The 25,352-nt window shown below is 47.3% G+C and overlaps 1 protein-coding gene across 2 annotated transcripts; it reads left to right on the forward strand.

The window, feature by feature from the left end:
- Nucleotides 1-590: 590 nt before the first annotated feature.
- On the forward strand, nucleotides 591-20,594 carry C1qtnf2 (C1q and TNF related 2). 2 transcript variants are annotated; one of them, XM_046462230.2, is made up of 3 exons: nucleotides 617-979; nucleotides 15,960-16,212; nucleotides 19,821-20,594. In XM_046462230.2, the coding sequence occupies exons 1-3, from the start codon at nucleotides 851-853 to the stop codon at nucleotides 20,432-20,434; spliced, it is 996 nt and encodes a 331-aa protein (XP_046318186.1). In that variant the 5' UTR covers nucleotides 617-850; the 3' UTR covers nucleotides 20,435-20,594. The 2 variants fall into 2 exon arrangements, with proteins under 2 accessions (XP_058440899.1, XP_046318186.1); XM_058584916.1 differs by lacking the exon at nucleotides 15,960-16,212 and having other exon boundaries at nucleotides 591-979.
- The last annotated feature ends 4,758 nt before the right edge of the window (nucleotides 20,595-25,352 follow it).

Genomic DNA, 25,352 nt, shown 5'->3' on the forward strand with positions numbered 1-25,352 from the left:
AGAATCACTCTACTGTCCTGGTAACTGAGACCCTCCAGTAGGGATGACCTTTCTCCAAGACTTGAGCTGAGCCACAGAGTTAATGAAGTCAGGGAAGCATCGGCTGGGAAGGAAAGAGAAGAGAGCTGGGACATAGGAGCTCCTATCCACACTATTATGTGTATGCACACTCACATCTGGGCAAAATCCACACCAAGGCATGCATACTTATCAATACAGGGAAAGAGCCACTGCACATTCACTGATGCCATATGCATACCAACGTGTTTTCACGCACACTCATCCACATCTTAACATGCACCCAACACAGCCACGACCAGGTACACCCAGCATATGAGGTACACTGCAGTCACACACCCCAGCTGCAGCCTTCAACCTGTGCGAGCAGATGTGTACACACGGTCCTTAGGCACACAAGCTGCTAAACACATGTGCATGCCGATGTGTACACAGGGTCCTTATGCACACACACTGCTAAACACATACATATGCTTCATAATCACTCTAAAGTGCATGCATTTTCAGTACACAGGGAAACGTCCTCTTGCTATAAGCGGTCACGCTCCCACGCACTCTCAGATACACAATGAGATAAATATCAGCACGCACCCGGCAGCTGTCTACTGGGACACACGCACCTACGCTGTACTCACACCTTTGCAAACTCACGGAAAACAATCACCCTCTAGTACTAACCCTTCAAATACAGTGGCAAGTTCTACGTACAGAGAGATGCAGCGACGCACCCAAGGTGTCACCAACTCTGGAAGTTTTACCCAAACCCTTGTGGAAAAAGAGAGCGCCCGACTGCGCGCCAGCCCACGTGACCGGGAGGAAGGCGCTCCCGCCCATGACGGGATGGGAAAACTATGCTCCGGGGCCCGCGTGGGCGCTGCTGCCGCCGCGGGAGGCGGGACGCCCAGCGCCGCAGAGAGCTTCCTCCGTCGGACGCCCCTGGACGTGGCCGGGGGCAGAGAGGGTGAGTGTCCTGCACCGCGCGGGGTAGGAGCGGAAAGTGCCTGCGGGCGGGCGCATGGGGACGAGAGGACGCGTGCATTTGCGGTCCTGCGAGGCGGAGAGGGCGGCGAGGGCACCCGCTTTTTGAGCTAGGAAGCTCCTCGTTTCTGGTTCTCAACCTTGAATTTATGAATTAAAAAATTTCTTAAGTACTTAGTTTGTGCCAACCTCTGTGCCGGTTGGTTTAGCTGTTATGATAATAAGTAATAGCTTTGCCATTTACTAAGTGCTACTTTGTGCCAAGCCCTATCAGCCCTTTACTGGGGCGCTTTCATTTCCATGGTAACAAGTTATCCCCATCTACAAAAGAGTTGGGTGCAGAGACATTAATGCTTTGAATCCCTTTAAGTCTGAGTCCAATTCCTGAGCTAACAACTATGACCAATTAACGTTTATTGAGTACATCATCTCATTTATGCTATATAAAACTTTTTTGGTTAAATACTTTATACAGATGGGCAAACCAACTTCAAAAGGTAATAAAGAGCAGCCAGAGGTTTGAACCCAGCTCTTTACAACTCTCCCCTTCTTTCCCTCCATCCCCAAACTACTTGTCTCCAAGTTTGTCTTAATCTATTTTCTTCCTAATCCTCCATCCCCATTGCCACTGTCCCAATCCAGGACCTTATCTCTCAGCTTGAACTATGGCAATAGCCCCTAGTGGACTTCCAGCCCAGTCTCTTCTCTAACACCTAAGTCCTTCTTCCAAACTCAGTGATCCTCTTCTGATCCTGTAGGGGAGAGGGGGTTTCCCCAGGCCTCAGGCAGGCTAGGTAAGTGCTGTCACTGATTATACCCAGCGCCTCCTGGGCTCTTTGGCCACACAGCTGTTCTTGGAGCCCTTCAAAGTTTCCTTCCTTAGACTGGCCATCTCTCAGAGACTCTGTGTTTCTGCCAAACCAAACCAGCAGCAATAGTAATGATAATATCCTATATAGATCAAGTCAAGGCTGATGCCCAGTTAGCATTGTTTTAAAAAATCTCTCACATCCCTATTTCTGCCCGCCTTTCTGCCTGGATTATTCTGTTACCTGGTGATCATATCCATTACTCTGCTTTTGACTACCCACTCCTCAGACACTCAGCACCTTTCAGAACGTCACCACTGCCCTCCTCCTAACACCTCACTGCTCCACAGCCAAAGGTCTGCCTTCTCCCCCTCTCCTAGCAGGGACATCACCCCTACCTGTCTCCCAATCCTTAATCCTTAGGCCTACCTCATGTTTTAAAAATTACAAAAGTGATGATGCTCCTCATGCGAAATTCAGACAGTTCATAAAGGTGTAAAGTGAAAAGTAAAAGCCCTCATAGTCCTTCCCAATTCTGAGCAGTAACGCCTTTAACAAAGTTCAGTGTGTTTTCAGAAATCCCCTAAATATGTACGAAGCATCCTTTACATCCAGTGCTACAACTTGCTCTTCTCACTTCTTTGTTCTAACAGAGGTTTCTCAGTGTGAGGTTGTGTGGGTGGATGGAGAGTCCCTTTTCATGAGTCTGGAGCTATCTGAAGCTACTCTGTCTCCATCGAGCATCCAGCTGGTTCTTCAGGAACCCCCTTTTCTCTCTACCAATCCCTCCATTCTTCCCTCCCTTCTTTCATCCTGACGCCACCCATGGGACATTCTTTCCCACAATCTCCCACCGATGCTTCCCATTGCCAGTGTTCATTGTGGGTAACAGGAGACTTCTGCACTCCTTCCTCCAGGTCAGAGGGCTGCCAGCTACACTTTGCCTCTGTGAAATAAACTCCTGCATAAGTCTGATATCTGTTAAGTAAGCCCTACTCTAGGTTTACTTCTTAAAGAAATTCTGTGCTGAGTATTATTTCAAGCTAATAATCTTCCCTGGATTTGTTTGCTTCTATAAATGGTTTACTTCTCTAACACATGTTCACATGCACACACACATCACACCCCGTCAGTAACTCTCCTGTTAGCAGAGGAGCCAGTGGGGCGGGACATGAGCTCTGGGCCCTGACACAGTGGGCCTGGCTGGGTTCTGGGTATGTTTGACTTGGGAAAAATGGTTTTTAGTTCTTCTAAGCTATTTTCTCCTCTGCTAAGTGGGGATGACAACATCAGCCCCTTAAAACTATGGGGAGAATTAAAGGAGCTATGAACATCAAAGCTTCAAACTAAGGACACACATATCTAGAGAATCACCACTCTTTTCCTCTAGATCAGGGGTTATTATACAGTTTGTTTAAATAAGCTATAATAATAAAAAGAAAAGACAGGTGGCAGCTACCCAGAATCTCTGCATTACAGATGCATAGTTGCTGGAGATGAGTCCTTGGACCCACACCAGGCCCAGTATCTTCATCAGCTTGGGCTGCTATGCCGGGAAACCACAGACTGAGGCAGTGGCCAGTGTGGGGTGGGCTGAAATAATAGACATTTCTCTTATGTCTGGAAGCTGGAAGTCCATGATCAAGGTGTTAAACAGATCTGAGGCCTCTCTCCTTGGCTTGCAGGTGGCCATAGTTTCTCTACTATGTTTTCATATTGATTGTCCCTCTGTGTGTATCCACACCTGAATATTTTTTAAAATATTTTTTTTAGTTGTCAATGGACCTTTATTTATATGTGGTGCTGAGAATCAAACCCGTGCCTCACACATGCTAGGGAGGCACTCTACCACTGAGTCACAACCCCAGCCCCTAATATCTTATCATAAGGACACAAGTCATATGGAATCAGGACCCACCTATATAATTCATTTGACCTTAGTTGACCTTTTAAAGGTCCCATCTCCAAATACAGTCCTGTTCTGAGATTCTGCTGGTGAGGACGTCAACATGTGAATTTTGAGGCATACAGTTCAGCCCTCCACATCTTGTCTCAAGGGACAGCCAAGTGGTGACCTGCCAGAGTGCAGGCTCAGTGCTGCCAGCTGCTCCAGGATCCCAGGAAAAGCTGGAAATTTTAATTTTAATAATAAAAAAACTCTCAAGTTTTAAACTGCAACAATTTCAAATTAAAACAAACAAACGCACAGTGTGGTCTGTGGCCAGATGATCGCCTCTGCCTAGGTGTGATTTCCTCAGTGGCAGGATCATGTTCTGTCACCTTTGGGTTTGTTTTTCAGTGCTGGAGATGCAACCCAGGCTCTACCCTGGTGCACACTAGGTTCTACCCTGAGCTACATTCCCAGCCCAGATTTTTAACCCCACTCAGCCAGTTCTTACACATTACAATATTAAAAAAAAAAAAATTGATGATTGAATGGCTACATTCTTTTTTGGGGGGAGGGGGTACTGGGGATTGAAACCCAGGAGTGCTTCATCCCTGACCTACATCTCCAGCCCTTTTTATTTTTTATTTTTTAATTTCAAGACAGGGTCTTGCTAAATGGCTGAGGCTGGCTTCAAACCTGCAATCCTCCTGCCTTGGGTTTCCAGGTTGCTGGGATTACAGGCACGCACCACAGTGCCTGGCTAAATCTGAATTTTTACAATCTTGCTTAAAGTAGGTCACACCTGTAGAATCCTGCACCTCTGCATTCATGCTATGCTAGAAAAATAGCATCTTGCCTGCTGTTTACACAAAAGCTCACAACTGCTCAACTCAACACAACTCAATTACTACCACAATACAGGTGAGGAGACAGCAAACCCAGGTCTGCTTGTTCATCCACAGGTGTGTAGCAGCCTTCTCTGACAGAACATCTATCTCTTTGTTCTCAAAAATGATTATTTTTTTCAGAAGCACACTGTCACTGAGTGCTTGCTGTGGGCTGGTTACTGCATAGTCTTGTTTAATGTTCATAATTACTCTACAAGGGGCAAGCAATCAAATCACTTAGAGGAGACAGTCCTGAAGACTTCAAACAATTCCAAACTGGAGTAATTCAAAACTCACCTGCAGAAGGGTGGCAGGAATGTCTACTTAAGCATTTGCTCAATAGTGCTATCATCACCAGGTGGCACACGCCTGTAATCCCAGCATCTCAGGAGGCTGAGGCAGGAGAATTATGAGTTCAAAGCCAGCCTCAGCAATAGTTCAATCATGTAGCTAGAGAATAAACACAACTTGTAATTTACAGTCCACACTATATGGATTGTATAACCAATAAAACTCAGTATAGCCCAGAATAACCGCAGAGTTATGTCAGATTTCACACATAAAGTGAAACAGTAAATATTTTTACATAATTTCAAATAAGATGATATCATTGTTCCCATTTACAGATAAGGAAACTGAGTCTCAGAGAGGTTAAATAACTTGCCTATGGTCAAACATTTCTAGAAAATGACTCTTCACCACCAGCCTAGCTCTGTGATCTCTGAGGCTAGCCCTGCATCAGATCTTTCAGGTTATCCTGACTGCCATGGGGGCCTGACCCCAAGTGAGCAGGCAAGCCCTCACAACAGCCCAGAGATATCGAGGAGACAGCCTTTCCTTCCCCACCCCTCAAAGTTCAGAATTTGCTCTTCTCCCTCAGTTCCTGGGTCTTCCACTGTGGCCCTTTTGGTACCATTCTGAGGGTTCATCTAGCCCCCATATTTTCTTGCCCTGCTTCCTGCTTGGTCCTGGATGCTTTAATAGAACCTGTTACAAAGAAAGAGGAGGAGCAAGGCAGATTTTCTGTCCTGGTCGCTGAGTGCACAAGCAGACCAGGCTGGATGCTAAGTAACCACAGCGTCATAGGCTCATAGTGTGCCCTAATGGAGCAGCACCCACTGTTTCTCCTTCAGATCCCCAAGGTCTGCACCAAGAGCAATAACGACAAGCAATGGCCAGGGCCAAACAGACACACGGCATGCGACATTGGCTTGGCCCAGTCTCTTGATGAGATAAGCCCTGCTCCATTGATTCGCTTATCTTTGTATCATGGAGCATGAAAACGCCAGATGGCCAGAGGTACAGGGCCAACGTGACACCCCCATCCTCGCTCAGAACAGCAGCAGCAGGGCAGGAGTGAAGGTCAAGCCCCCCTAGGGCTCTCTTTCAGTAGCAACTGGCAGAAGCACAACTCAAATGAACTCAAGTGAAAATAGGAATTTATTGGAATATACAGAAGCCCCCACCCAAAGTGCCACAGAACTCATGGTGGGAGATCAGGATTGCTTTCTATTATTGTCAACTACAGTTGTTGACAATTATGATTTTAGACAAGGTTTTAAAATTTTGTATCACGTTTTACTTTTGATGTTGATCCACTGTCTTGTTTGATAGTGGTAAAATAATAGTAACTAATGACTTTATACCTCTGACCACAAAGCCAGACCTTATTATAGGAATGTGGAATCCTCATAACAACCTTCAAAGGTAGGTACAATTATTATCCCTATCCCCCTATTTTAGAGAGTAGGAGAATGAGGGAAAGAAGATATGTAACATTTTAAAGGTCTTCGTCCATTTTGTTACTGTAACAAAACATCTGAGGCTAGGAAATTTATAAAGAATAGAGGTTTATTTAGCTCCAAATTGGGGGGGGGGGGGCTGGGAAGTCCAAGAACATATACCAGCCTCTGCTAAGAGCCTTCTTGTTGCATTATCATATAGGGAGGACATCACATGACAAGACAGAACAAGCATGCTAGTTTGGGTCACTCATCTTCTTAAAAAGTCACTAATGCCATCATGGGGCCCCATCCTCATGACCTCCTCTAATCCTAATTACATCCAAGGGCCTCACCTCCAAATACTACTAACATGTGAATTTGAGGCTTAAGTTTTCAACACATGAACTTTGGGGGGACACATTAAAACCATGGGAAGGTCCTACAGCTAGTTTGTGGAACTGGATCTCCAACAGCTCCTCTAGAGCTAATCCAGTTGCCACAGTGTGGCTGGGAGCACTGGGAATGTGGCCCATTTGAACTGAGAGATGTGCAAGTGTAAAAAGTAGCACTGGGCTTCCCAGACGGTCTGATTAAAGGATGTAAAGGAGGCATTAGTAATTTTTATAATGATTACACATTAAAATGATGAACTTTGGAATATACTGAGGAAATAACGTTGAAATTAATTTCACCTGCTTTTTACATTTGTAATGTGGCAGTGAGACCATTTAAAATGACACATGTGGCATGCTTCATTTTCCTGTCAGTGTTGCTCGAACACATTCCCCACCGCCTTGTGCCACCCAGTGGGAGCTGGCCCTCAGGAGATCTGAGTGTAGGTGTCCAGCACCCCCAGGCCTCATCCCTCCCCCTCACACCCTGCATACCATTCTTCTCCCTCGCTACCACACTCCTCTCCACGTGGCACACAGCAGCTGTGGGCAGGTCCCAAGCCCAGCGGCTCTGGCTCCAGCCACCCAGAGCCTGGCTCTTACCCTGTTGTTCAAGGGAGGCAGCTGAGGCCTAGACCTGAAATGGGTCCCAGAGGGTGGATTCCACTGTGCCACGTTATGCACCACGTTTGTCGATTTGGAAGGACTTGGGGTGTATGTATCAAAGATGTGGTCAGTTTCCATCCCAAGACTGACTTCCCGTGTGCTCTCAGGAATGCTTTCTGAGACAAATCTGCAAGATCCCGGCTTCTGAGACCTCTTGTTAGATCATAATTTGTCCTTGGACTTCTTTTTCTTGGCTGAGCCAGAAATGGTGGGGAGAAAGAGAGAGAGAAGATCAAATGTATTATTCTGGGGCCTCCAGTCAAGTGAGTCCCATGACTTTTAATCCTCTGTATTTATACTCCGGTTAACAGGGTGTTTCCCCAGTCTTGAGATTCCAGGAAAGGGGACATTTTGAGGGCACTGTATGTGAAGCTGCAGCCAACCCCTCTCTTCTGGTACTTGATCTTCTTAGCTTTCCAGAGAAACTGGAGAGGGCTGCTTCCAATTTGCTTCCTGGAATTCAGGGAGGGCAGGGGTGTTTTCCATTATAGAATTCTCACTCCCATCAAAGTGGATTTTCAGCAAGTTTCATCTGCAAGCAAGCTTCATCCTATTCCAGCCACCCACCTCATCCTTCCAGACAGAGTTATCCTGCTGGGTCAGATTCAGGTGTCCCCTCCACCCAGGATGAAGCAGCCCCATGATACCCTCCAGGGGAAGTCAGGACTGCGATTCCTTAGTTCTGCTGCAGTTGGTGGCAATTCCAGTCTTAAATCAGGCTCAAATTTTGTTTGAGGACTTGTTTTCACATTTCTTATCAGAATAGTTCCGAAGCCAGGCAAACAGGGAAGTGTTACTATCCCCATGGAGGTCCAGATAAGATGAAATGTCTTTTTTCACAGTCTTGTGACCTCTCAGTTATCAAACTAGGCCTGGCAGTCAGGGTCCTCTGAATCCAAGACCAGTCATCTCACCGGTAGCCACATGTAGCTTTGGCATCCAGATCCTGTGATCCTGTGGATATTTCATTAATTATAAGAGCCACCATTGAATTGAGGATGTTGAGGAACTGGCTGAACATGCCCTGTATGTGGCATTGTGCTAGGCTCTGGGGGTACAAGACAGCAAGGGATAGGGCTCCCACTTCCCTGGGAAGAGACAGACAGTTAAGGAACAAGCAAATACATCATCACAAATTGGGCCAAGTGCTCTGAACGGAAGAACAGCATGGTCTGAGATCAGGGCCAGGTGCGCAGGACACTTTAGACCATGCCACCGGTCAGACCTCTCTGAGAACTTGAAGGGCGAACCAGGCAGCTCCAAGGCCTCCTGCGGAGGAGGTTAGGATTGGGAGCATTTTAGGCAGAGTGTTGTTGAACTGCTGAGCATTCGGTGTCAGACACAGGCTAGAAGCTTTGAGTGCATCACCTCCTTCCTCACTCCAAGTCCAGGGGGTCTTAAGTGCGCCATTACTTCCACTGGACAGCTGAGGAAACCAAGTGGTTGTGTTTCTCACGGTTCTTAACCACCGAGTTAAAAGCTGCTGTAAACGTAAACAACAATTGAGCAGGATTTATAATCTTCAAGGGGAGACTATTCGGCATCGAGGGCTAGCAGCCTCACTCGAGGCCCAGACAGGGGCTCCTGGAGTTTGTACTGACCACATTCCAGAAGAATCAATGAGAGCCCAGTGTCTCCACTTCTGCCCCTTCTCTCATTACTGTCTGGGCCAAAGGCCCCAAGGAATGAGCCAGGGGGCTGTGTCCTGTGAGTGTGGGACGGGGCAGGGAGAAGGCTGTGTCCCACAGTGGACTTCAGGCTACAACACCCTGGCTCCTCCAAAATATGTGTACTTAGGAATCATCAGCTACTCTACCAAGAGTTGAGAAGCCAGGGACTGGGCAAATTAAAACCAGACATTTTAGCACCTCCTGATTCCATGTCTGGGATTTCAACAACAAATCTTTTGCCTCCTTCAATAGGAAGACTATAGCTGAGGCTCCCCTGTCCATCTCACACCTTTCCACGCCCAGAAAGCACAATTTAGATAGTTTTTTAATTTTGGTTTTTGTTTTTGTAAGATAAGGAAGGGCTGGGCTGGGGACATAGCTCACTGGTAGAATGATTGCCTGGCACGTGCAAGGCCCTGGGTTTGATTCCCAGCATCACACACACACACAAAAAGTAATTAAATACATAAACCATTAAAAGGATAAGGAAGGACTAATGCTTGCTTTTCATCAACTGAGCAACTATTTATGGAGCGTTTGCTATCCGTGGGGTCTTATGTAAGCCCAGCCCCAGGGACAGAGAAAGACCCAGACTGTAACTAGGAGGTCCAAAGAAGGAGGGATCAGATCTAGGCTGGTTGGAAAAACTGAGGGAAGAAAGAGAAGCTCTTTGCATTTGAAGGTATTTGAAGGCCTATGGGATTTAGGCCACTGCCTCGATTTCTCTTTGCTCTGGACTTTCTTGATGGCAGAGTCTGAATCTCAAACATTTTTTGGTTAAGCAAATATTTCTTAGATATTCATTGTGTACAAAGAAGTTTGAAGCCAGGTACCCAACTGGGGGCCCCATTCTGGCGGGGGGTACATTTTTACCATAAGACACACAGGAGAAGTAACCAAATAAAAGTAAATACCAGCAAGTTGTATGTTTTGAACAACCAATAATAAAAAAAATAAAAATAAAAAGAAGAGCTGGGATCCAAAGGAAAGTGACCCAAGAGTGGCATCAGGAGAGCCTGGAGGGAGGGACATTTAAGCTGAAATAAAAAGAATAAATAGCCAGCAAGTCAGAGGGTGGAGCAGCCAGGTTACCCCAGAGGAGACCATGAGGGAATGGAGCTTGACCTGAAGGAGCCTGGGGCAGCTGGCAGGGAGCAGAGCTGGAGAGGGAGCAGCTGAGGCTAAGCAGAGCAGGGACCAGGTCGTTTAGGGCCTTGACAGGGTCCCTGTGTCTGCAGTTTGCAGCTAGCAGTTGCTGCAGGGTCCAAGCAAGGGATGGATGGACCGAGGGGGCTGCTGGTGGGCTCTGCTCAGTGATCCAAATGACCAGAAGGCTCCTGTCCTTAGAAGGAGGGCGTCTCAAAGGACAGGAGGTTTTCCTCAAGCATCGATTTACTAAAGTATTCCGAGAACAAAAAAGCATTGCTTTTACATCTTCAAAGTCACGCAGTGTGCGTGCATGGAAAACTATAAAATAAAACACAACATATCAAAGAAATGTCTCTACTGCCATGTGTGGCTTTGGCACTTGCTCCAAGGTCTTTTCTATAATTTGGGATATTTGGGAGGAAAAAAATCTAAGAAATGCTGACATAATGGAAAGCATTTGGGTCCTAGAGGCAGCCAAATCCAAGTTCAAATATAACTTCTGCCGCCAACAAGTTGTGTAAACATGAGCAGATTAGTTTCTCCGAGTCTCAGTTTCCTCTTCTGTAAAACTGGGGGGGAAAAGTAGTGAGGGGAGGGAGCAGGTGGAGTAGAGTGAACAGTCTTCAGAGCCACTCGGCTCCGGGTTCAGGTGTGCCCACTGCTCCCCGATTATGTGACCTTTAGGAAGTCATTTCATTTCTCAGAGCTTGTTTCTCCACTTGAAAAATGGGGCATTAAGTCTACGGCCTTCGTGGAGTCTGTTGTACACTTTGAATGAAACAGTGCAGGTAACCAATACTTGGAGTATCATAGGTGCATCATGAAGTCAGTCTGTCTCTGCCTCAGTTTTCCCACCAGTAACAAAGGATGGGATATGATGGTCCGTAGGGATTCTCTCCAAGTTCATGATTTTCCATCTATGTAAAAGGCCCTGGAAGAGTTAACCTGTCTGGATTCCTCGGGTTCTGGCTCCTCCCTAAAAATCCTGCCCCTGGGCTTTCTCTGCCAGGGTGTAGAGTGTGGGGGCAGGGTGGGGCACAGGCTGGGAGTAGAGCTATTTGGAGTCTTGTTTTTCTTGGAGGTGCCCTGGAGGCAGAGACTCTCTTCTCCCTCCCTCCAGGTTTGGAACCAAATCTAGTCTCCCGCCTTTATTTCCAAAACAGTTCCTGGCTCAGATGCTGGGACTCCAGGGCTGCAGGAACCTCCGGCTCCAGCTCTGAGAAAACTCCTCCTGTTCCAGAACCCCCTCCTCCACCCAGGCACTGGGGCCTGTCCAGTGGCTGTCACTGAAAGGCGTTTCTTTTTTGTCCAAAGAGGTCAGTGCAAAGCAGACCTGCACTGGAGAGAGCTAACCCACCTCCCTGTCATGGGGCCTGTGTGGCTGGGCGTGGAGGTCAGGAGAGAGAGGGGACCCTGAACTGTGACAGATGGTTCCCCTCTCTCCTTCCCGGCTCTCTCATCTAGCTGTCTCTTTCCTGCCCATTCAGCTGTTTGCAGGATTCTCATCTGCCTTGAAGATCTCTCCCACCTGCTTCCTTCCTCACTCCAGCCACCGGGCCAGGCCAGCTCCTACTGCAGAATGTCTTGTCCCCTTCCTCTACCAGGGGAAGGCCAAAGGTGGTCAGTCCCCTCCCCAGAGAGCAGGCTGCAGGCGTGCTGCCTTGTATCCTCCCACCTCAGACTCAGGTCCTGTCCACCTCTTCACTCACAATGACATGGATCACATTTTCTTTTAATATTTTTTTAGTTGTCAATGTACCTTTATTTTATTTACATATGGGACTGAGACTTGAACCTACTGTCTCACACATGCTAGGCAAGCGCTCTACCACTGAGCAACCCCAACCCGACATGGGTCACATTTAAAAACATTTTAAAACTCTTCATCAACAAGTGTGTCAAGAGACATGGAATGGGTTCTCAAATTGTTCCTTTGTGAATTCTGCCCCAAGACACATACCTCAAGTTGGCATGAAGCATCTTATGTGTGTGGTGCCCAGATGGGTCATTCGATTTCAACGCCCTCCCACATTCACCCACTAAGTCCTTCTTTTACCACCTCTCCAGAGAACTAGACACCCAAAACTAATGTGTCCCTCTGTCTCATTCTTTACACAGTGCCAAAGCCCTTCCTTGCCCCCCGTAGGGGCCCTGTCCCTGGCTTCATGCCCCTGTCCAAGCTGGGGTCCCCATGCTCCTGTCTGGGGTGGCCTACCCTAAATTCTTTAAGAATGGGTACACACTGTGTGTGATGTGACCTTTCCATCTAAGATCCACTTCTGTACCTTCTGCTCCACAGCAGGTCACAACACAAAAGGAGGCTCTGTGGCAGGCTGGGCAGCTCCTGGTGGGTGGCCACCCCCACAGGGGTGAGCATCCCCTCCTTGCAGTATTCCCACAAACACCAAGGTCTTCCCTCACAAGTCACCTTCACAGGGAGGCCCTCCCTGACCCCCAGAGTCCTTTCCCTGCTTCCATGAGCTCAACCTATAGATACTTCATTGATGTAGGACTGTGCGGTGTTTTTCCTTCTGTGACCGGCTTACTTCACTTAGCAAATGTCCTCTAGGCTCATCTATATTATTGAAAAAGGCAAGATTTTCAGGTTGAATAATATTCCACTCTATATATTTATCAGATTTTCCTCATTCATCATCTGTTAGTGGATAAGGGACACTTGCATTGTTTCCCTATCTTGGCTATTGTGAATACACTGCAGTGAACAGAGAATGTGGGTGTCTCTCCAAGACCCTGATTTTGGTTCTTTTGGATATGCACCCAGAATCAGGAATTCTGGCTCAAATGATAGTTCTATTTTTACATTTCTGAGGGACCTCAATAGTGTTTTCTATAGCTAACGTGCCATCTGACATTCCCAACGTTCTTCCTTTTTCTCAATATGATGGTGAAGTCCCACATTTCTGCTGTGTGAAGTTCCTAATTCTCAGATTTTTCTGTTTTCACTTTTCCTCCCTTTTAAATGAAACATTTCAGTATTAAATTAAATTTGGCCTAAAGCTGCCTCCATACTTTGAATCCCTAGGTAGCAAACTGCCACCTAACTTAATATGTAAGCACTGCAACACAAAAATGTCAAATAACTGAGTCTCAGCCAATCACATGCTGCCAACTGGTCAGACTATAGCCATATGAGGCCAGTGGCTCATCTCCCCATGCCCAAACTGGGCAAGCTCCAAGGCGTTTTTGCTCCTCATTTCCTTTGTTCTGTCTATAAATATTGCCTGCCCCACATTACTGGGTGATTCATAAATAGGGTAGCACTCAGAACCAAGAATTTTGCTGGGTAAAGTTCTTAGTTCTGAGTGCCACCCATTTATGAATTGTTATTTGCTCTAATAAAGAACAAAACAAAACACAAACTCCCCATTCAAGGTTTCAATCCCCTCCCTCCTTCCCTGCCCCCTGCCCCTTTACATACTAAATATTCTACTTATTTTTATTTACTGTCTTTCTTCCCACTAAAATGTAAACTCCAGGGGAGACTCTTGACTTTAGGCTTCATGGCTGTATTCTCAAAAACAATAGTGCCTGGCACTTGATGGGCACTAAATAAAGACCTTTTGAATAAATGGTTGGGAATGGAGGAAGGAATGGGTCTGTACTGCTACAAAGGACCACGCTAGTTGATAGATAGGGACATTAGAAAAGGGGTATCAAGACATTTAAGACATGCTTTGTCAACCTGAGACATCCCCCCTACCCCCTTGCCTTAATCAGGATTGAAGAAGTTGGAAAGAAAATGCCTTCGTTGCCATATGTGATTGTATTGAAAGCAGTACCTGGCACTGGCTAAGTCCTCTACCTGGTCAGTGGCTCCTCTATGGCACTTAGAGAAGCTCTCTAAGGTCCAGAAAGGAAGGGGCTTCCCCAAAGTCACACCACTGGTGAGCATCAGGACTGGAAGTGACGTGGACCCCCAAGTGCAGGGCAGGGCAGAGGAGAGGTCTCCCCACCTTTCCCTGGGAATTGTGAGTGGGTGGTGAGGACAGCTGGTTATATGATTGACAGCCTCACTGGGGCCCCATAAAGTCAGGCAGGGTGGCTCCCCCAGGAAGGGACGCCCGGCAGACAGGGATCAGATTGGATACTCTCTACAGGCCCTTTCAGCACAGCCTGGCATTCTGTCTCTTCATCTATTTCCAGGGTTAAAGGTGCTGAAGGGGGGCAGGAGGAAAGGTGAGGTCAGCCTGTTTAGTTCCCAGAGCCAAGGCCAAATCAGGGTCAGAAGCAAAGGGAGATTGAGCAATGTCCCTACTCTACGACCAGCCCCATGGTGGCATGAGCCCCCTAAGGACTCTGAATAAGTAGCCAAAGGCTGTGTGGGAACCGTGAAGCCAGCAATGCTTCATACCCAGGAAGAGAAGAAAGACTGGAGACTGAATGGCTCAGCATCAAGACCATGCAGTCTAGTGGTTCTCACAGTGGTATCCAGGGACCCCTATCAGCAGCATCACTTAGAAACTTGCTAGGAATGAAAATTATCCATCCCCACTCCAGAACTATTGATTATGAAACTCTGGGGGTGGGACTCAACCACCTATGTTTGTACAGGACCCTCCAGGTGAATCTGATGCACACGTAAGTTTGGGAACCATTGTTTTTTCTAGTCTAGTGCCCTTACTGTTCAAGTGGGGAAACTGAGTTTAGAGATAGAAAAGGGAGAGCCTAAGGTCACAAAGCAAGTTACCTTTGGAGCTCATCCCCATAGCGGGATACCCAAAATGCTTGCTCTCTTGACTGGTTTCCTTCTAGGAAGATGGGCTGCGGATTGCAAAGCAACAGGGACAATTTGTTGAAAGGTCTCAGCCAACTCCTTTATTTCTGCTCTGGGCCTCAGTTTCTGCATCGGCCCACTGAGCATGAGGAGTAGAGAATCTGTGAATGCATAACATCTTGATTTCCAGTGGGCTGTGCCATTGCTGCCCCTAGCCTTAAGGACACACTCTAGCATGGACCAGAAAGGCATAAGTTCTGGATCTAAGATGGACTAGGTCAAACTCCAGCCCTGCCACCTGCTAACTGCATGATCTACAGCCATCTGTCCACTCTGAGTCTCCATTTCTCCACCTGTGTATATTCCACAAGGAGGCTGTACTATGAAGAAAGAGTCTCTTGGCATATGTCTGGGGTGCAGGAGGCACTTGACTTGGGAAAGGAGCTGTCACTGTGGCCTGCCAGTCTGGCTCTGGTGGTGGTTCACCTTCCCCAGTCACCGGGTCCTTGCTTCTCCACACCTGCAACATCCCCATGGAAGCAGCCTAGTTGCAAGTCACCTACAATTCAAAGTATTTCCGCCCTTGTAATTGTCAATTCAGGTCACATACTTGAATGAAACCATAGATCATTCCTGTCTTCCACAGCTCCTCACAGCCATCAGTCCTGGGCAGTAAATTCTTTCTGCATTTCAACCAGCTGGGTGCGTGAGTGTCAGTATGAACATCTTGCCCCAGGACCCCTCCAAAGCGTCTTCTGGTACATGACAGCCCATCCAAATGTGTCCTTAAGACATGGTGACAAACCCATGCTCGTATAATTATGTCAGAATGAACCCAATTTTATTTATAACTATAATGCATTAATTTTAAAAACAGATATTATGACATTGTCCAGCTATTTGTATGTGATTCAGGATGGAGCAAGGTACAGGAATGCATCTGAGTCTGCCCACTGCCTCTTCCTCCTCTGATGGCTTTCTGACTGATCAATAGGTCAGCTCTGCGGCCATACTCACCTGCACGGCTCTCTTGCCTCCCACAGGTGACCACCATGATCCCCTGGGTGCTCTTGGCCTGTGCCCTCCCCTGTGCAGCTGACCCACTGCTTGCTGCCTTCGCACGCAGGGACTTCCAGAAGGGCTCCCCTCAACTCGTCTGCAGCCTGCCTGGCCCCCAGGGCCCACCTGGCCCCCCAGGAGCCCCAGGGCCTTCAGGAATGGTGGGAAGAATGGGTTTTCCTGGCAAAGACGGTCAGGACGGCCAGGACGGGGACCGGGGGGACAGCGGAGAGGAAGGTAAGAAGCCCATTACCTGCCCCTACTGTCCCACCCAGGGTTGACAGCATTGACACAGAGGGAGCTAAGGTAGCTGCTTATGATGTGAATCCCTTTCTCTGTAAACGAAATCACTATCTCTTTATAAAAACAGAGCAGTGCGTTCTGAAAGGAACAGAAGGTAGCAAATCCTGTGTTCTTGCCTCAGCGACTGCACTTTAAATTGCTAAGTGACTTTGAGCAAGTTCCCTGAAATATTATGCAAAACTCTATTGGTTGCAAGAGACAGAAACCCAAAGTATAGTCCCAAATGTATTATACTGTACAGGAAGACCAAGAGCTGAGTTTCAGCAACAGCTAGGTCCAGGAACTTCAACACCCTTGTCAGGGCACTGCTTCTCTCTGTGGGTTGGTTTCATTGTCCCACAGGCTAAAGTTCAGGAATGGCAACTGGTGGGCTCAAGTCTACATGCTCATGGCTTTATCCATACAGCACCAGAGTGACTGATCCTCCCTGGCCACCTGTGTGTCCTGGTCCAATCCCTTTGATCATAGAGGTGAGGTACCACCATTTGTCAGGACTGGATCATGTGCCAGCCCTGGGTGTTTGTGAGTGGGTGGTGAGGGCCACTGGTCACTGATTGACAGCCTCACTAAGACCCCATAAGATAGTGAAGGGTGGATTCCTAAAGGCAGGGCTGCCAGGAAGAGGACAGATTGGATGCTTTCTACAGACCTTTCCAGCTTTGGCTTTCTTTGCAGCTCTGAACCTTCACCCCAGTACTATTTATAGTGTCAGAATCCCCAAGTGTAAGCAGTAGGGAAATTATAATAACTTATGGGGGGGTTGCTGGGAATTAAACCCAGGGTCTTGCATGTGCTAACCACTTGCTCTACCATCAAGCTGCACACTCAACCCTATATAACTTTTGTTGGCATGGCATTTAAACATGGACAAAGGAATTTTGAATAGATTTGTCCTCTGACCATCAAAGCCATCCTATAAAGGAGATATTCTTATTATACCATGTTACACATTAGGAAACTGAGAACCAAAGTAATGAAGAATACTGTGTCATTGCTGCAGGAACTTGAACTTTGGAAACAAACCTAGACACCAGTTTTGGCAAATGCCTTATCCTCTGTCCAAACCTTGGTTTCCTCATCTCTAAAACAGGGATAACAGCAGCACCTTCCTCACCAGGTTGGAGTGGAGATGAAGCAGAATAACACACAAATCCCCAGTCTCCAAGTAGGCACATGGTCAATGTTAGTCCCCCTTAATTAACTTGCTGAGCTCCCATAAGCTGGGAGCAGCCTTCAGATCCAGGCCTTTCCTACCACACCAAACTGACTCCTCCAAAAGTATTTCCTTCCCAGGAGAAAAACTCTGGAAGTACTGACAGTGGCTTGGACTTGAGGAGTGACCTCCTCGGGTCTGGACATGCACTCCAAGCAGGGCCAATTAAAGCTTTCCCAGAGATTTGCCTATGGATCCTGCAGGAGAGAGTGTCTGATGTGGACACTTTCCCCTTGATCAGAGAGGCTATCTTTTCTCCCATGCTTTGGGTCTCCACAGTGGAAGACAGGCGTAGAGAGTTCCAACACGTAATCCAGATAAAACTGGGTCGCCTTGGGCCAGTTCAGGATAATATCCAATCACCCTCCCACCACATACACAAATCTGTTTCCAGAAAGTTCTTCCAAAGTAAAGTTAACGTTTCCTGGAGTCTCACAAAAAAGGTAGTCAAGAAGGAAGCGCATCTCAGAGGCCATGGTGGAACTCCCGGGTAAGCTTCCCTATTTAGGTGCCTCCTGGGGAAAAGCTCCAAGCCAAAACAAACCTCTGCTCCCCCTGTTTTCTCAGCCCCTTCTCCCACCTTCTCTTTGTTTTCATTGTTTTAGGGAAGAGTTTTGTGACCTTCATCAGGTTTTTTTTCCCCCATTCTTCCTCCTCGCCCTCTTTCTCTTCCTCCTCTTCCTCATTTCTCCCAGAGTCTCACACTAAGCAGTAGCTCTGCCAAGGAGCCACACCTCCACCCCCATTCTTTTTCTTTTTCTTTTTTCTTCTTGTACAAATAAAAACATACACACCTTCCCTTTGTCATGTAGTCAAGCAACACAAAGGGCACAGGTCCTCCTTCATCTCGACCCTTCTCATCCTCCCACATCCTCTGCGGGGAACCCCTGTTGGTTGGCTACCCGTGTGTATCCTTCCAGCATTTTTCTAGGTATTTACCTATGTGTATAATAATGCCAGGTATTGCTAAGCACTTAACATAAGGAATATGTTCCAGAAAATTCGATTTTCAGTGAGAAAATGCCATCTGGAAATCTATTTCCCAAATATTTAAAATATGAAAATTTAAACACATTTCTTGATAATTCTCTAAAAGGTGAAATGCCTATATACGTATATGTAAATACCCTGTCAGGAGGTAAAATGCCTAACAGTATTTTCATTCATCACCCAAACCCTGTGGCTGTAATAAAGAATAGTGCTGTGTCCAGTGATGTAAGGATGGTTGTGGGCACCAACAGTCTTCAAAAGCAGGACCCTTAGTTAACATTCAACCTGCACTTCAAAACACCTAGCTTCAATTCTGTTATTTTGCCAAATGTACAATTGTATTCATATATAAATCTTTTTCTATATTTATTATGTTTAAAATGTTGTGTTATATTGGGAATCCTAAATATAATTGTTGTTTTCTATGTCATCATTGGTCTGAAATGTTGCACTGAGAGAAATGTATATTTTATGAAATATGAGTATTTTTTAAATATTTATTTATTTGTAGGTGAACACACAGTATCTTTATTTATTTTATGTGGATCAAATCCAGTGCCTCACACATGCTAGACGAGCACTTTACCACTGAGCTACAGCCCCAGTCCCATGAAATATGATTATTATGAACCGAGAAGTACTCTAGGAGACATTGTTGGGGACATGTTCTGCAGGGTAATGCCAACCAGTACTTAGTGTGTTTACCAGCCACTGTCTTAGGCACCTTGATGGGACAGAAGTATTTAGCTTTGTGGTTTATCTTGAAGGGAAAGGGTTCCACCATCTGCTGTTTCCTCTTAGTGTAGCTTATAGAACATGTAAATCTGCCTCCCTTTATTTTAACACCTAGAATTAGAATTCTACAGATGGACCATAATTTTCTAATCATTTCCCTTTGGAAAGGCATTTGATTGGTTGGTTTTGGTTTTGTTTTGCTATTATAAACAATGCTGCAATAAAACTTGGTGTATGGGGCAGATATATGGGGCTCTTGTTCCTGAGCCAGGGATTACCACAGCAGCCCACGGAAGGACTGATCTGGCAGACAAACCCGGCTGTCCTTCAGAGAGCAGGAAGAGCAGAGGGTGTAAATTATCATGTGTTCTTTTTTGTCCACAATGATTCTGAAAGTTATCACCATTCCCATTTTCCAGATAAAACGGAAGGAAAGTGCCCCCACCATAGGCCATGAGATTTGCCCCATTTCTATGTGATCCCACCTTGTTCTTTCCACTCCTCCAGGGCTCCTGCTATAAGAAGGGAGGGGAGCAAGATCCACAGCCTGTGCCTAGGCCTATGAGGACCCCCTTTTCATAACACCAGCTGTTCTATCTTCCAGGTCCACCTGGCCGGACAGGTAACCGGGGCAAGCAAGGGCCAAAGGGCAAAGCCGGGGCCATTGGACGGGCTGGCCCTCGTGGCCCCAAGGGGGTCAGCGGTACCCCTGGAAAGCACGGCACTCCAGGCAAGAAGGGGCCCAAGGGCAAGAAGGGCGAGCCGGGACTCCCAGGCCCCTGCAGCTGCGGCAGTGGCCGTGCCAAGTCGGCCTTCTCAGTGGCAGTGACCAAGAGCTACCCGCGGGAGCGACTGCCCATCAAATTTGACAAGATTCTGATGAACGAGGGCGGCCACTACAACGCATCCAGCGGCAAGTTCGTCTGCGGTGTGCCAGGGATCTACTACTTCACCTACGACATCACGCTGGCCAACAAGCACCTGGCCATCGGCCTGGTGCACAACGGCCAGTACCGAATCCGGACCTTCGATGCCAACACCGGCAACCACGATGTGGCCTCGGGCTCCACCATCCTGGCTCTCAAGCAGGGTGACGAGGTCTGGCTGCAGATTTTCTACTCGGAGCAGAACGGGCTGTTCTATGACCCCTACTGGACCGACAGCCTCTTCACGGGCTTTCTCATCTATGCCGACAGGGAAGACCCCAACGAGGTGTAGACAGGGACCTCCGGGCAGGGACCGAGCTTCTGGATTTCTGCCTACAGAGCAAGACCCCTCAACTGTAGGCTGGGTGCTGGGAATCTCAGGAGCTTCTAGCCTCAGGCTGACCTCCTCTGCTTTTTTTTTTTAAATCATTAAACCTAAGCTTTTTTATCCATTTGATGAATCCCTAATTATTTCAGTGTCTGTCCTGCCACGGGCTCTGTGCTGCACTCTGGAAGTTACAGCAGAGGACATAAGCCCCCTGTCCTCATGGGGCTTATGTGCTAGTGGGAGATACAATTTACAAACAAACAAGCTAATGATATAATTATTATGCCAGGATGGAAATGGGCATGTCCCAAAAGTGGTAGGAATAATAGGAGACCCAGAGTAGGTTGAATTTTTTTTACGTAGTTCATCTTTTTCAGTTTATTCATAGACAAGTCAACAAATTTTAAGTGGACAGCACAATGAGTTTTTAATGAAGTGTACACCTTGTAACCACTATATAGATTAAGAACAAACTAGCAAACTATTTCCGGCTTCCATCCCCCTCTCCTGAAGGCTAAGACCTCTCCCAGTCAGTACAGGATACTCCTAGACTTGCATTAGGGTTACAAACAAACGAACAAACAAATCACAGGGGATGTCACTCAGAGGTAGAACACTTGCCTAGCATGTGTGAGGCCCTGGGTTCATAGGTTGTAAATATTCTAAGATGAAAGTGCCCTTAACACACCCACCCCGGTGCAGCATGAGAGCTTAGCAACACAGCACATGAAAGCATCAGCTGTTCGCCTCCTGAGCAGCATCACAGGAGAGTATGTACCTTGTATCCACAGTGAGGGAGAAGATCAAAATTTGAAGTATGGTTTCTATTGAATGCAAATTGCTTTTCACCATCTTAAAGTTAAAAAATTGCAAGTCAAACCATCATTAAATCAGGAACCATCTGTATCAGCACGATTCATTTAAAAAAAATTTTTTTAGGTTGTAGAGGGACATAATAACTTTCTTTTTATGTGGTGCTGAGGATCGAACCCAGGGCCTCACACAGGCCAGTCAAGCATCCTACCACTGAGCAAGTACCCCAGCCCCTCCACAAGATTCATTTTTAAGCTGAGTCCTGAAGCAAGACACAGAGCTGAGTCCTGAAGCAAGACACAGAGCAATGCAAAGGGGCCCCCTGGCAAAATGAGACGCACATACAAGAGCCTTGACGCAGGAAAGAGCTTGGCGCATTGGAGGAAGTGACTGAAGGCCAGAGGATGGGGAGGTGACAAAGAGGAAGGAAAGTGGGAGGCTGGAAACTCATACAGAAGAACTCAAGGCCACTGCATCACATGCCACAGAGCTTAGCAGGATGCGAGAGCATGACGCCAACACAGGGATAACCTTGAATCTGCTCAAAGCACCAGTCAAGTCACAGATTCTAGCACCTCATTAATAGTTACAAATCACACATCAGCCTGCTTCACAGTCGGTGAGATAGACCAGGCTCTCGGCACCCACCTGAGAGCCATGCTCCAGGATGGCAGGAATAAAATAAATCTCGCCTCTGGCCCAGGTGTCTCCAGTGTGCGGGCATCTGGGGGCCTAAGAAGCCACAGTGCAAATGGCTAGTGCTCAGCAGGCCCCAGAGATCCACAGCCCCCCAGCAGCTTGCTCTGACCTACCCCTGCTGGGACCCTCAGAGACAGGAAATGCTGCATGGGGTGGTCCCAGAAAGAGTGGCCTCTGACATAATTAAAGCAGGTTTATTTAACATAACTCCATTTTCACTGGGCCACAAATGATATAGATTGGGATGGGTCTGAGAAACCCAAGCAAGAGTTTAAGACCCAAACAGAGCAGTGTGTAGGTGGGGTCCTGTCTAGCACCCTGTAGGAGGGGCCAGCATGATTGAGTGACATCTTTGTTCGTAAATCGTCATTTTTCTTTTCCTTTATTTTTAATTTTTTTTTCTGAGTACCTATGGCCACTTCCTCTTCTGTCCTCAGGGATATAGGCATTTGTGGGCAGTTAACTTAACCCCTTGTCAGCTGGGTAATAGATCCAAGCTGAGCAAGGTGGGCAGGACCCAGAGCTCTGTGTTTGTGTCTTCTGGGCCTGCCCTAAATCTTTGTCTCCTTGGCATCCTACTGAGGAGTGGTAGGGATCATGGGGGCATACCCAGCTCTCTGGGGAGGGGACAGAGGAGCAGAGACCTTACAGGTCCTGGGGCTGGGGTCTTGTCTTCTTGGATGTGGTCCAGGGCCGCTGGAGATGCTAGGCCCCTGTCAGGAGGGGCAGAAGCAGGTGATGCAGATGAGGGGGTTCCCAGTAGCCACTGAGAGCAAAGTTGAGCTCTGGATTATCCCTTGATACCTCTGAGGTGGTTGCTACCTTGGAAAGCCACTTGGAACCCTCAGGCAGATGATTCCTGATGGAAACCCAAGGGAGGAAGGTGTTCCCAAGAGGTGACCTTCCCAGATGCCCTGGGGATTCAGCCCCTCCTCCCAAATACCTCTGGCTATTTACTCTGGGCCTCAGCAGCCTGTCTTTTGGCCTTCACAACTGTAGGCATGGAAAGAGCCAAACTTGGTGCATCTTTGTGCAATAAAATCACTCTTGATCCAAAGGTATTTTCTCATTCAGGGCACACGTTGCAAAGCAAGCCATCCCCCTCTGGAGAAAGCTTGGAGACCATGCAGATCTGATCACTACAGTGCAAAGAGCACCAAACCCACAGTGCCTGACAGGCCTCCTGCGTCACCTGATGAGGAGGGTATGCACTTCCTCTGTCTAGAACTTCCTGAGCCTGATTTCCCCATCAGGACTATGCCTGGGGAGGGGGTTTGGACAGGCGAATGAAGCACTCTCCTCATGCAGAAAATTTAAGAGGATGCCACAAGACTCAGTAACCAATATTAATAATACTTTAATACGATATATTAATAAATCAAAATTAATTCAAAAAAGCCGTGATGAACAAAATATCAAAATTTTTAGGTGAGGGAGACCTAGTCCTACAAGGGCAGACTGGATCCGCCCCCCCCCCGTCATCCATCAGCAGTGCTTTGGTTCTCTCCTGCTTGTCATTTACACTTGTGCCACTAGGGGGAGAAGGTCTACTACAAAACCACCCAGGCAGAGGCTGGAAGATCCACTCCGTGCCTTCTGCACAGACTGGGATGGAGCTTTAAGGCAGGGTCTTAGGCAGCCATGACCTTAAGAAAAAGAAAAGAAATAAGAAAACAAGAGTCACTCTTCTTCTCTATTTTTTTCACTTAAAGAGGTTTTTAGCCCTGTAAGTTGAAGGCAGCCTGGAACAGCACAGCAATACAGCATTGTCCGGGGCAAAAGAAGCCTGGATTCCTATCCTGCTGTGTGTCTTCACTTATCATGTATGGCTTTAGCCATGTTATCAACACCTGGTGACCCCAGTTTACCCATCTATAAAATGAAGGGCTGGGCCAAATGACCTCAGAATCCATTTTGACAATAAATCTTTATGTTTCTGACACTAAAGAACGAGCTAAGAAAGAGCTTAAGATTCCTAAAACGTACATTAAAACTGCTGGGTGAATTCTGTCAGCATGTTCTGAAAGGTTGAACTCTCACATTCGGCCCCCCTCTTCTACTAAACACTTTTAACAAAGTGCTGTTGTCAGGTTTCTTAAGCTATAATATAAAGAATAGCTAACATTTATTGCATATTAGCCAGATGCTGTACTTTGATACAGGGACTCTTCATTGCTCCAGACCCCTGTGAGCAGGTGCCAGGATCACCATCTTCAGTTTGCAGATGGAGAGATTCAGGTGGATGCCAAAGGTCATGTGGCTGGTAGGTGGCATAATCAGGACAGCAGCAGGCACATCTGGGTCCAGTAGTACACTGTCAGCAGGTGGCCACCAGCAGGTCCTCCTGTGAACTATGGGCCCACCCTAGAGGGCAGCCAGAGACATGGGAATTGGCCTGACTTTAAAGCACTCCTGAGTGGAAAGAAGAAGGAACCGAAATATTTCCCTCCCCAAAGCAGGATCCATGGAATGTTTCATTTCAACTCATCATATGTCCCTCGGTACTTGCTGTGGGAAGCCTGGGTATGCATCAGTGGTCCCCAAGCCGGGTCAGATGAGGCACCACAACCACCCAAGGCATCCAGAGCAGTATTGGCCTCCTCTGGAGTCTCAGTTTCCTCAGTCTGGATTTTAATGAGTGCCCCTGTTGGATCCGCAGTTTGGCCAGCGTTGGTCTGGCTACAGGGGAAATTCAAACAGGACCCACTTGAATTCAGCTCTGCAGGGAAGTGGGACACATGTACCCTTTTGTTCCTCTCCCCTTTCCCTGGTGGTGCATCCCCAGCTGACCTGGGACCCACATGGATACAGAATGAAGCTCTCTGCAGATGAATCTGAAGGTCACAGGCCCAATACCCTGCTCACATTGTCCAAGGGTAGGAGATGGTGGCTCACTTATTTTCAAGGGCTATGAAATCCTAGCCACTTCCTCTCACTGCTCCTGAGGCCTAGGCCTAAAATGGACAGAAAAGATCCAAAGATGGTTCTGGGCACACAGACTTTTCTTTTTCACCCCCCCACCCGCCCAGACATTCTTCATCTACTTAATAATTTTGTCTTAGATTGGCCCTGATTTAAAAATAAAAAGGGAGAGTCCAACTCCCTCACTGGCATTTCTTCTTGCTGATGTCCTTGTAAAGTGTGGCGCCTACTCTGTCCCCAACCCACGTGGGTTTTTCCAGCTGAGGCTGACAGTAATCCTGGTGTGAAATGCCCATATTCCACTTGGCAGGCTCTTATCCCATGGAACACATTCAATGTATGAGCATAATTACACGGAGACTGAGGGCTCAGGGCGGAACTGCTGACTTGCACACTAATCCAACCCGCTTCGCAGCTGCCCCAGGATGGGCAAACTTTTTTTGACAAG

Source organism: Marmota monax, unplaced genomic scaffold, assembly GCF_021218885.2.
Source record: "Marmota monax isolate L192 unplaced genomic scaffold, Marmota_monax_Labrador192_F-V1.1 WCK01_AAM20220418_F8-fsc00236, whole genome shotgun sequence".
NCBI lineage: Eukaryota > Metazoa > Chordata > Mammalia > Rodentia > Sciuridae > Marmota > Marmota monax.